At 35.7% G+C, this 12034-nt stretch overlaps 1 protein-coding gene across 1 annotated transcript in view; it reads right to left on the bottom strand.

Annotated features, from left to right (window-relative positions):
* The window catches only part of CACNA2D1 (calcium voltage-gated channel auxiliary subunit alpha2delta 1), a 494736-nt gene that overhangs the window by 18820 nt on the left and 463882 nt on the right, over nucleotides 1-12034 (bottom strand). The window contains 8 exon segments of the mRNA XM_030307860.1: nucleotides 3322-3404; nucleotides 4431-4540; nucleotides 6485-6614; nucleotides 6921-6976; nucleotides 8496-8548; nucleotides 8632-8788; nucleotides 9832-9899; nucleotides 11821-11853. Coding sequence (XP_030163720.1) covers nucleotides 3322-3404; nucleotides 4431-4540; nucleotides 6485-6614; nucleotides 6921-6976; nucleotides 8496-8548; nucleotides 8632-8788; nucleotides 9832-9899; nucleotides 11821-11853 — 690 coding nt within the window.

Below are 12034 nucleotides of genomic sequence, written 5' to 3' on the forward strand. Positions count from 1 at the left end.
CAGCTGAATCCACAATGCTATTTATTTTCTTGGTAAAGTTATAGTTATGGTGAGAAAGAAAAATATCAAAGAAAAATTCAATCATATTTTTGAGGGGAGAGTCTTAGAAGAAAAAAAGTAAATTCATTCTTACCTATAGATTTTTAAGGTAAAGGTAAAAATCTTTTACCTCCCAAGGGAGCTGACCTATAGTTTTGTAGCCTGTAAATCTTACCTAAAAATTCTATGACTGAGAAGTAAACTTCTGAATCAAAGGTGAAAATAGAGTAAATATTTATACTATTCCTCACCTAGAGAATATAATGTGATAATTTTTTACCCTTATGTTTTACTTTCGTTTCTATTATCACAAATAGAGACAGGTATAAAAAAGACAACATGGAACCTATGATTTCACTACACTTTTCATATGTAAATGGTATAATCACAAAACATTACTTCAGAGAGCTACCTCTCTATCAATTGAAAACACAGGTTCATGCAGAGGGATCATTTCATTTTGGTCTTTTAATTGTCCAGGTGAGCTAGGTTTCTTTCACTTGGAATCCTGTGCCATGAAGACTATTATGTTATTAGCCCAGGAAAAAAACTAGTTTTCTGAGACTCCCTCTGATACTCCACTTTTCTCCCCCTCTGATGAGCACACAGCACTCACAGTAATGGCCATATCTCCATCTAGTGGTTTCCTAATCAACGAATACCTGGAGAGCAGTGAAGAAAGAACACTATAAAAGTTGCTCTAGTAACACTAACCATGAGGATCCCAGAGCATCAGAGAAGAAACTGCAAAGCTGTAAGTGAAACCATGAACACAAGCTTGGGGCCTACAACATCTATGCAGTCATACTAATAATATAATTCAGAAATTGGTCACAGGTTAATAAGTGATAATTTTAGCCTAGATACTGTAAGTCATTCTAAGTAAAATGAACTTAGAAATTGGAAGCACTTGTACTAAAATATTTTAATAGCATCAATATTGTGGTAGTAAAAAATATAAAAAGTTGATTAAGTCATATTTGTTTTAAAAAGAAAGGAAAGCATAGAATTATTGACTTAGAAAATAATGTTTGATAAAATTGAAATGGCTCATTAATTTAATGTCAGCATCTTTTGAAAATTGAGATGACCAGCTCTAATAATCATCCTCAGGGTATTTTTCTTTAGTAAAAACCTAGACATCAAGAAACATATAATTTTTCCCGTACTGATTTAATCTTTATACAAAACCTTATAAGAAAATACTGATTTTTAAATAAACATAGGAAAAGGATATGCTGGGTTTGGGATTAGAAACTTAGGCCATATTTGAATTCAGCTATTTACAAAACAATATTAGTACTGGAATTTTAAAAACCTGCTTTCAGGACATTTATTATAATGAATTTAGGGACATGGATTATTTATTAAAATTTCAAGCCAAACACACACAAAAAGAAAAATTAGAGAAAGTGACTGACCATCCACACCACATGAAAACTTGCAGTAAAATGGAGATAGGAGCTGACATCATGGTACAGGCACGACTCGTTGTGCACATAAGTTGATCCTATTAATAACGGGCAAAGTAGCAAGTACAGGAAAAGGAAAGAAAACACAGAAAAGAAGACATACAAGATGAGATTTCATGCAGTTTGCTGGCAGTTAGCAGTTTATGTGAGCCTCCATCCAGAGCAGGGTCACAGTGACCATTGCAAATAAGCATTACCAAAACATTTCACTGCTAAAGGAACACAAGACATTATTAGCAAGTTAAGCTACTGAGCAAGAGCTGTACTTTCATACACAGTAGGATGTATAATTCACAGGAACTTGAATTACTGAAAATTTGTCTCAGTCCAATCTTTCTCGCGCCTTGATGAAAACATACAGTCTCCTAGGTTGAAAACATTTTGGGTAATAGGGTTTTTATGTGATCTTTGAAGTTGATTTGAGTGAATTTAATCTCAGGCTTTGGTGACCAGTGGTTGATGACTGAAGTTTCCCCTAATGAGCACCACTATCCTTGGGCCCACATTCATTCTTAAGGGAATGATTTGACAGGGTCAAACTCCTGAAAATAGAGTAGATAGAACAACAAAAGTCCTCATATCTGGATTTGTGTTGAAGTCTAACCGCATAAAATGGAGAAAAACAACTAGCTGCCACTTGGAATCACTTTCTCCATCAAAGAGGAATGATCAGTAGTCCTTGCAGAGATAACGGGGGTTTCCTGGCTAATACCTCTTGCTTTTTAAGTCTTATTCCTCATTACTGATTTTACTTATTTTTTGTTCCTCTTCTAATCATAGCTAACTGGATAATATTTATGAAAATTCCCTTTTTTTCTGTGTATTTGAGTAAATAAGTACATACTAGACAAGTCTATTCTAAATAAATTACAACCTCTATAAACGTACATTAATAGGTGATCTGACATTTTTTGGGAATAAACAATTCCTAAGATGATTATGTTCTCAGTTTGTATGCTCATTGGAGTATGCAAGCCACTTAATGCAAAGGCACACCTTGAAGAGGCAGAATTGAGAAATGTTGTATTTAAAATTCATTTTTCACATTAGGCAGAATTGTGGTATGGCCTTTACATTTGAGAATCAAGTTTCTTAATTAAAATGGTTTTAAAAACATAAAGCTGATTACATGCATAGTATGTCAGAAGATTGTTCTTGGAGGAAGACAGCTGACCTATAGGAAAAGCAGCAATCATCTTTACATGACATAAGATGTTTTGCAAAATTTTATGAACTTAGCCCTCTGTAACTGACCTGGTCTAATACACGCAAGGTAAAAATGCAATTAAGAGAAATAATACAAATCTATGACAGAGTCAGGAGCCATGTTAAAAAAAAAAAAAAGGAGAATTACAAAATATCAGGAAACTAGCTATGTCACAAATTTTTAAACATACCAAATAAAGACTAAAGAAACACGTAAAAATAAACTTTGTATCTTAAAGATTGGACTATCAATGAAGGGAGGCAAATCACATCATAAATAACATTTACTGTAATTACTATTGATGAGAAAATGTTTCAAATCATCAGATTGGTGACCTAGGATTGTTAGTAAATTGATGGGAATTGTGTTTGAAAGTACAGTTTCTGTTGGAAGGACAGATAGAAGAAGCAACTGTTGAGCTTACACTAACCATGAACAGTATTGAAATGAAAAATCTATCTACCAGCAAGTACATCATGTTAATGAGAAACACTATGATTAAGACATCATGTTTGAGTTAAAAATGTAATTTGTTTCCTTAAGTTCCTGAAGACAATGACTACTGAGTTAGAATATTTTAATACAATAAACCTTTGGTCTTACCAAGACATTGTTATCAAAGCAGACATCGGGTCCTTTTCGGTATCTGGGTTGTTTAACCATATCACAAGGATCTGGACCATCAGCTAAAGAAACTTGTTAAGGAATACGAAATTACTTGTTCTTTCCACACAATTAAAAAAAAATATTTCCCAAAGCAAGGAAAAGACACCTATGCCATTAGTCTAGTCCCACACGACTAGTTCAAGTACTTAGGGATTTAAGGAAGTAAACTGCCACATAAATTCTTTTGTCACACTAGTGGCTATATGAAGAGATCACTGTGGTTTTTATTTTTACTCTACACGGTGTGGCCCTTGGCAGATGCAATTACTCAACAGTTACCTGTAAAGATAGAAGTGGCTGAAATGAGCAAATAAGATGGAGCGATACATGTGAACCCGCACAAGGGAGCACAAGGGTACTCCTATGTAGCAAGACAGAAATATAAACTCATTGGTAACAATAAACCCCAATTTCAAACACAGCTGGGACTATTCCCGCCACCCCCCCGAAACAACATGAATAAATGAAAAAAGGACAGGCGGTCTGGTCTACAATGCTTTAACAGTCACTGGGCTGTCATTTAGCATATTTATAAGCATAAGCAGTTTGGTGTTAACGGCCACTGCAGATACAGCAAACGACGGGACTTCCTTCTTTTTTAAGGCTGAATAATATTTCAGCGTAGATGTACACCATATTCAACTCCATTTTTTGACTATGGAATGTTGACAGCTCTCCAGCCACACAAGTCCCAGCTAGCAAAAACCCAGCACTACTCCCTAATGGCCATAAATTCCCAAGCCAGCTGCCCCTGCCTGCATGCAAGCCGAAATTTCCAGATCTACCTGCAAACCTGCACTGCCTCCTCCACAAAGCCTCATTGTATGAGCAAGAAACTGTTCGCATTCTCTTGGTGCCTGGGTGGCATCATTAGTCTACACCTACGAACCACATTTTGCATGAGAGGTTCATTCTGCCTGTGTGAGGTAATCACGGCATGCTGTGTGATGTTATTCTCTGGATGAGCATTATCAGTGTGACGAGGTTAAAGCAGCATTACTTTAAGATGGCGTTTGATTCCAAGCATTTCTGATGTCAAAGGATACAAGTCTGCTCTGCTTGTATGAGCAGTCGTGTGTCACAGGGACAAGTCCCTTTGCTCTCAACCATAATGAATATTAAGTTGGTGTTCATAAGTTTTTCTACGTGAAAGATTCTGCAAAAGAAATAGTTATAAAAAATCACAGAAAATGAGCATTTTTTTCTTTTGGGCAAAAATTAAAATCTTTCAAAGGTTCTTACATATAATATGACATGTTGAAACACAAAGCATCGCCCACATAAACAGTAAAACAAAATGAGAATAGGTAGAAGGAAAACATCACCATGTTTTATTTATTAGCATGCACAGTGTATTACCTCTCTCGATACTAGAAAACTGCAACACATGTTTTAGGTGTCACCTTTGTTTTTCAATGCAAAATAAGCACTGCTGAGTTGTTGCAACCCGTAGAATAAAGGTTTTATTTGACATGCTTAAGGAACTGTGGTATTTATTACTGAAAATAAACAAAATTACCTTATTTTACACATTAAAAGCTTTGGAGCCCACACTAAGCATCTTGCCCAAGCCAATGGCAAAGTAAATCTAGACTAGTGCTGTTCACCAAACTACTGTGAAGATGGAAATGTTTTCTGCTTTCTCCAATATGGTAAATAGCCACACTAGGCTATCGAGTATTTGAAACGTGACTAATGTGGCTGAGGCACTAATGTGTATTATTAGTTATAATTGAAACAGCCACCAGTGGTTGGTAAGTACTGAACTGGATAACACAGATACAGACAGAATAAGGGATTGAAATTCCATGCAGTATTTTTGCATGTCTTAAACTGCTTCTGCCACCGTTAGCAACCACGAATAGAAATGTTAATCTGTCACTGAAGATTAATTTCTTTATGATGATGTATTTTAAAAAGAAAATGATTATTTTCTTTTTCTCCATTGAACTTGGGGCACAAGGATAAAGCCAATCAAAAGCAACCATGATTCCACTTAATATCCTGATTACTTTAAATTGTAAAGATTTGTAGTCAATTTTTAAAGCACAGATTGCCATCAATGACATCTATTAATCAAAGGCCAAAGGATTACGAAACTGTTTGCTAAAGTGGATAGACTGTCTTGCTACGACACAGAGGTTTGCTAAAGTAAATCATCAAGTCATACGGACCAGGTCTGTTAAAAATTCACACTAGTTTCATTTAACTCCTTCCAGAAAACAGTTCTCTGTTAGAAAAGTCTGGATCTCTTAGCAACTCTTCAAGCCCTTTCACATGCTCAGATAACCTCACCTCCTCACATTTCCTCTTTCCTAGATGAACATTTCTTCGAGAATAACCTGCCCTCCTTCGCTAAAAACAAAGTGCCTCTCCCCCTCATTCTCAGGGATCCTATGACATGGATTATCACTCTCTCTCATGACTTTGAAAAGGCCCACCTTGGCTTTTTCTTCTATCCCTTCTAGCCAAATTAAATTCTCAATCTCTTCCAAAAATGGCTAAACATGTTTATGTCTGCTAGTGACTCACCTTAGCTTTGATTTTAGGAAATGATATTTCTCCTAGTTCTTTTAGTTTCAACTCAAAAATACATGCAATTCTAAACTTCAGTGAAGAGTAGAAGTAAAACACGTCCCTCCCTAGACTATCTTTGTATACACCTATTTAGTAAGTAAATGTAAAATGAAATCCTGTATTTAGCTTAGACTTACTCAAAATGACGATTAATTCTAATCTTACTACAGTTCATATTGTTCTACAACTTTAGAAAAACTTTGAAAGGGGTTCTCTTTTTAGACAAAAAGACATTAAAATATAACCACATTTCTCTTTGTTCTGCCTAAAAGTAGGAAGAATTTCATTCACCCTATTATTATAGTCAAAAGGATTACCACTTACCAGTTAGGATCAATCCTAAAGAATGTAAATTAAAAAAAACAACATTCAGCAAAACTAAAGATCTATTTCCAACTGTAAATGGTTACTCATGTCTCTCTCACACTCTAATAACAGTCTCTGTTATTTTCTGTAATGATTATAAAAGCGAATACAATTTCTTAGTGAAATCAGACTATCCCTAAAAGGAAGAAACAATTACCTGGAACAGTTTCCACAGTCTAACACACCACTGAATGATTTACTATCATTATCGAAGAAATACTGGGTCTGTTCAGTAATGCAGCTCTGCTTTGACAGAGAGGCTGTAAAGTCATCATCTTCCATCTCAACTGTGGAAAAAAACAAAGATCACCAGGAGGGACGCTACAGTCAGTGCCAGGAGCCTTCATTTCCGTGGAGCAAAGCGCATGTATTAAGGGCGGGCCCCCCTGCTCGGCTTATTTATTGTTGTCTGACGTAGTGGCAGTCCCTCATAGGCGCCCATTAAATGTCAAGAGAAGCAATGAATCCAACAGATAAGAGTTACAAAATAGAGGCCGACATGACATAAAAAAGTTTCCAGATCCTTGGGTCAGGGGAACTCAACACATCCCCAAACAAAATTTTATTAGGACAATAGCTGAGTAACTACATACCTGCCTCAAGAAGTCGTGGAAAGGTCAAACTCAGGAGAAACTGCTGTAGAATAGACCTAAATTGCAAATACAAATTATTATTGACAAAAATCTACATATTTCCTTTACAAATAATGCAGTAACAACCCAAATAATCTTGCAGGTACACACACACATTTCTTCCTCATCTGCTTGGAAAAAGTTGAGACCTTGCCAATAGAAAGTTGAGGAGTATTTTATATAATTATTTCTTAAACTTTACAAAACACCGTACATTTGTTTCTGCAAAAGAAGTTGCGAAGTCAGACATGTTAAGGACCGAGTGAGGGACCACTTAAGTGTGAAGAGGCCTAACAAGAAATGAGATCATGGAAAGTGGTACCTAGGAAAAGTGTCAATATTTCATGCCATAGTTTTCTCATTCAGGGTGCTTATTTTAGTTTTAGAACTCTATGGTGGAACAAAGAAAAAGATCAAACAAAAATGATTTTGTGCCATGGGTTTGCAAACCATTTACTTTACAATATAGACTGTATCTGTGAATACATAATGTGACATTCATGAACTAAAATATATACCTGTTAAATATAGGACACTTGGCACATTTCAGTTTTCCAATAAATGACATTTGAACCAAATCTTAGTATAGAATCATCTGGAATTGAATTCAGGAAAAAAATAAAAAAGGGGGGGGTGAAGGAGGTAAATTCTGGCCAGAAAATAGCATAAAGCCAACCATAAAGTAATGAGGATTACTTGAGATTTAAAAAACCTGAGTGAATTAATATTTAAATATCACTATCACAATAGAAAGTGCCATTTTTCACCAAAAATAGGATTTTTAATCTAAAATCTTTCTTACTTTCATAAACTGGTAGACTGATACAATTTTTGCTGGGAAAGCCTCACTATCAAACAAACGTTAAAGTTTACAAGGCATAAAGCTTGGGCAATGATAAAAAAGAAGGGAAAGAAGGAAGACGAGGGATCCCAGACACAAAAGGAGGTTGAGTTACTTGACTGACCAGAGCCCAACAATGATGCATTTGATCTTACAGACTTTCCACAGTGCCTTAAACAGTTTAAATGTATTGTTTTCATAGGTGGTAGGGTGTAGGTGAGGTGTTGAAGGAGGTAGGGAGGTTAAGTCAGTAAAAAGAGAGAATTAGATCTATTTCAGCAACATGATGCCTCTAAAACTCTGCCAGCCTCTGTTGGAATAGGAAAGAGCTGAAAAGATAAGTCATGATGCTTTGAATTTGATGACGCAGACATCTAATTTGGATACTGAAGGCAATTAACTGAAACCTTTAATAGATTGATACACCTAAAACTTAAGGAATTGGGTATAAAGTCTCAACAGATCTTGAGGAGGCTGAAGTCCGCATGAGCATATTGTTTTCATATGAAAAACCAAGTGGGTGTAACAGTGTTAAATTGATCATTTTGTGAAAACTACCAGTATGTCATTTAGGAAACAAACAGAGTAGTTTCTGTAACAATTATTCACGTGTCACAAAATCTGGACTGTCCTCAAATTCTTTACTATTTCACCGCCCCTTTCTCATTACCAGTAAAAACACAATTGTGACTTACCAGGCAGCTGCAGTGGCCCACCAGCCAATGTGTAATATGTCGGCTATTGATGGCTATAAAAATAATGAAAAAGTCGTTATGTTAATCGACACTGAGTGTTCCTGTGAGAGGCATGGACGAGGTGGAAATTACTGACCACGTATGCCGAGCGATGCCCTGCTCCTTGTTTTGGTGCAGCACCAGGTTCACACACTGACTGATAATCGTAAGATTTGTTGAAAGCATAAACCGATATATTAACCAGGTGTCGCATCAGACTTGGGTCAATCTCTCCAAAAAATCTTCCAATCTGGAACAGAGGACAAAAGAATCAAGTTTCAAATTCACTCCACATGTTAACACCCCGACCACTGCTACGAAAAGAAGTAAGACGAACTAGCAACTAAAACTACTGGAGCTTAAAAACCAAAGCAATGAAGCTGCATGGGATATTCCGAAAGAAGTGAGAAGAGCTTAGTTAGGGGTTCGCATTTGCTCCGTGGCTTGGTGTGATGCATGTGGAAGGAATACACACAGTTAACTAAGCATTAAGATCACAAGTGAATTCCTTGTGGGGAAGAGGAAAGCAGCGTGACGGAGAGAAATGGGTGATATTAGAAAAAGAACAGGAACCTAGGAGCAAACCTGAGGCTCATCAACTGCAGTCCATAAACACGGCCAGTTAAGAAAAAGCTCAGTGTTGACCAATTTTATCTTTTCTGTTCCTAGAAGTTTAGTTATTTACTTTGACAGAGAGAGACAGAATTGCAAGCAGTCTCCATGCTGTTAGCGCAGAGCCCAGTCTCACCAACTATGAGATAATAACCTGAGCCAAAAGCAAGAGTTGGACTCTTAACAGACTGAGCTACCCAGGGGCCCCAAGATCCTTTCTTTTTAAAGAGAAACCAGAAATGTAGATTGGGAAATGAAATTAATTGGCAACGAATTCTAATTTGCTTAAAATCCCACTTGAGCCAAATAGCCTATGTGCTGCCAACTTGCAAATTTGGGAATAGAAACTTCATCAGTTCAAAGCAGCCATGTATTAAGTTAGATATTACTAATTAATAAATATTTAATATGCAAACATTTTCTCAATTTCTGAGAGGTCGACAATAATAACTACATGTTTTAATAGTAACTGTTATGACTAGAAAGGAAATTCAACTAATATCAGGAAACTGTGGTTAGAATGTATTCATTAATGGTTTATATTATATTTAGCATTTAAAAATTTATTTTATGACAGAAATATCACAACTCATTAATTTCTATAATGGTTTGAAGGACTTTTGTAATGCCGATTAGGGAAACACACTTTGGAAACTGTACTTTGTCCCACTGTGGTACCTACCTGTTAGTATAATCATCATGATTTGCCATCAGAAGAAACCCACCATCATCTAGAATCACACAATCCATTACCTACAAAATAAAAATAACAATGAACACAATTTGAGGAAGGTTAGGAGGCTTCATTATCAGTACCTTACGTTAGATAGATGATTTTATATATATATTTAGAAAGAACATACATGTATGCACAAGGGAGGAGCAGAGGGAGAGGGACAGAGAGAATCCCAAGCAGTCTCCCTGCTGTCAGTGTGGAGCCCGACACAGGGCTCGATTCCATGACCCTGGGATCATGACCTGAGCTGAAATCAAGAGTCAGACGCTCAAGGGACTGACCCACCCAGGAGCCCCAGTAGATAGTTACGACAACAAAAATAGGAAAAAAACTTCAACTTAAAGATACATACTCCAGAGATTCTGATGAAATAAATTAAGGACGCACACAGATTCAAATTCTCAGGGTTTCATACTGCACCACTACCCATTTAGTTAAAACTGTCAACTGAGTCTGAACAAATCAGAAGGTCAAATCAGAAATAACCTTTTTGCCATTTGGTCATCTAAATGATCCAGGAAATTGGATAAGCCAAAATAATAATATGTAAAAACACACTTAATATTTTGACAAAAAAGATACCTTTAAAAATGCATTGTAGTCACCATGCTTCAGACTAAATTAAAAAGCATGCAGCATAAGGATATTTATAACTACTTCATATTTTCAATCAAAATTGGTTGAGTAATTTGAAATATAAAAGCAGAAAACGAAACAAAAAAAGATCATGACACAAAAGAAATCAATTCCCACCTGGTTTGTATCATGTTTAAATGCATGGATCAGTTTAGTAATTTTTATTGTATAAAATGACAAAAACATTGTTCTCAGAGTTGGGGACATGTGGTAGCAACTTGCTAAAACCTCGACTCTCAAAACAGTCTTTATAGTCTCTATTTACAAAGTCTATGTAAAATGGAGAGAGTATAAAAAATAACATTGCTGGCTTATAATTTCACATGACTAGAAATAAGATGATGTGAACCCACTGTTTGCCTTGGAAATAAACACATACACATAAGAAGATGGGAAGCAAATAGTGGAATTCATCCTTTGTATTCTGGAAATACTTTATGTAGTATCATTCTTAGAACATACTTAACATTAAAAAAAAATTACTTATTTTTGAGAGGCAGAGAGAGAGGGAGAGACAAAATCCAAAGCAGGTTTCAACATATTTAACATTTAGAAAAAATTTTTATTTATTTTTGAGACAGAGAGAGATGGAGCATGAGTGGGGGAGGGGCAGACAGAGAGGGAGAGACAAAATCTGAAGCAGGTTCCAGGCTCGGGGCTGTCAGCACACAGCTCGACGCGGGGCTTGAACTCACAAGCCATGAGATCGTGCCCTGAGCCAAAGTCAGGCACTTAACCAACTGAGCCACCCAGGCGGCCTGAACATATTTAACGTTTGAACAAAGAAATGTCATAATGAAATAGAAGTAACAGGAGACAATGTAAAATCCAATCCATGTAAGTGGAATTTGATAAAAAAAAAAATAATAATGGCAAAATTGAACTCAAAAAGTTTTCTTGTCACTATGAATACTGTGTGAACAAATTCAGAGAAACTATAAAGGACAGGAAAGATTGCCTTGATAACCAGTAAGGCCACTTTAGTTAGAAACTTCCCACTCAGGAACAGAGCTAAAGATACTTAGAAAACTATCTAACACAATTGACATTGAGTACACTTCATACTGAAACAGGCTTTTTAAAATACTTTCCCTTAATATGTGAATATTTTTAATGGTTAGGAATTAAAGGAATTTATTCAACTTCTTACCTATAAATTAGTTCAAAATTTCATAAAATATTTTTTAGCATTTAATGAAAAATTCCTATATCAAATGACTTTCATCAATGACTTTATGATTAAAGTCTTAACAAGAGTAACAAAAAATTACAGTTAAAATTTACAAAATTTTCTTACATCACTGTTTCTTTGCAGTCACAAACTGGACCAGCACACTGAAAGACAAAAATACAATTAACCCCACACATTTTTAATAGAAAAAAGGATTTCCATGACACATTATTATCATGTTAGGAATCTGAGAATAATTTATCCAGTATCAAAGTAAGATTAAATGACAGTCTATCCCATCATAAAAAAAGCAATAGGTTCATCTTTGTAAAATATTAAGAGCTA

Source organism: Lynx canadensis, chromosome A2, assembly GCF_007474595.2.
Source record: "Lynx canadensis isolate LIC74 chromosome A2, mLynCan4.pri.v2, whole genome shotgun sequence".
NCBI lineage: Eukaryota > Metazoa > Chordata > Mammalia > Carnivora > Felidae > Lynx > Lynx canadensis.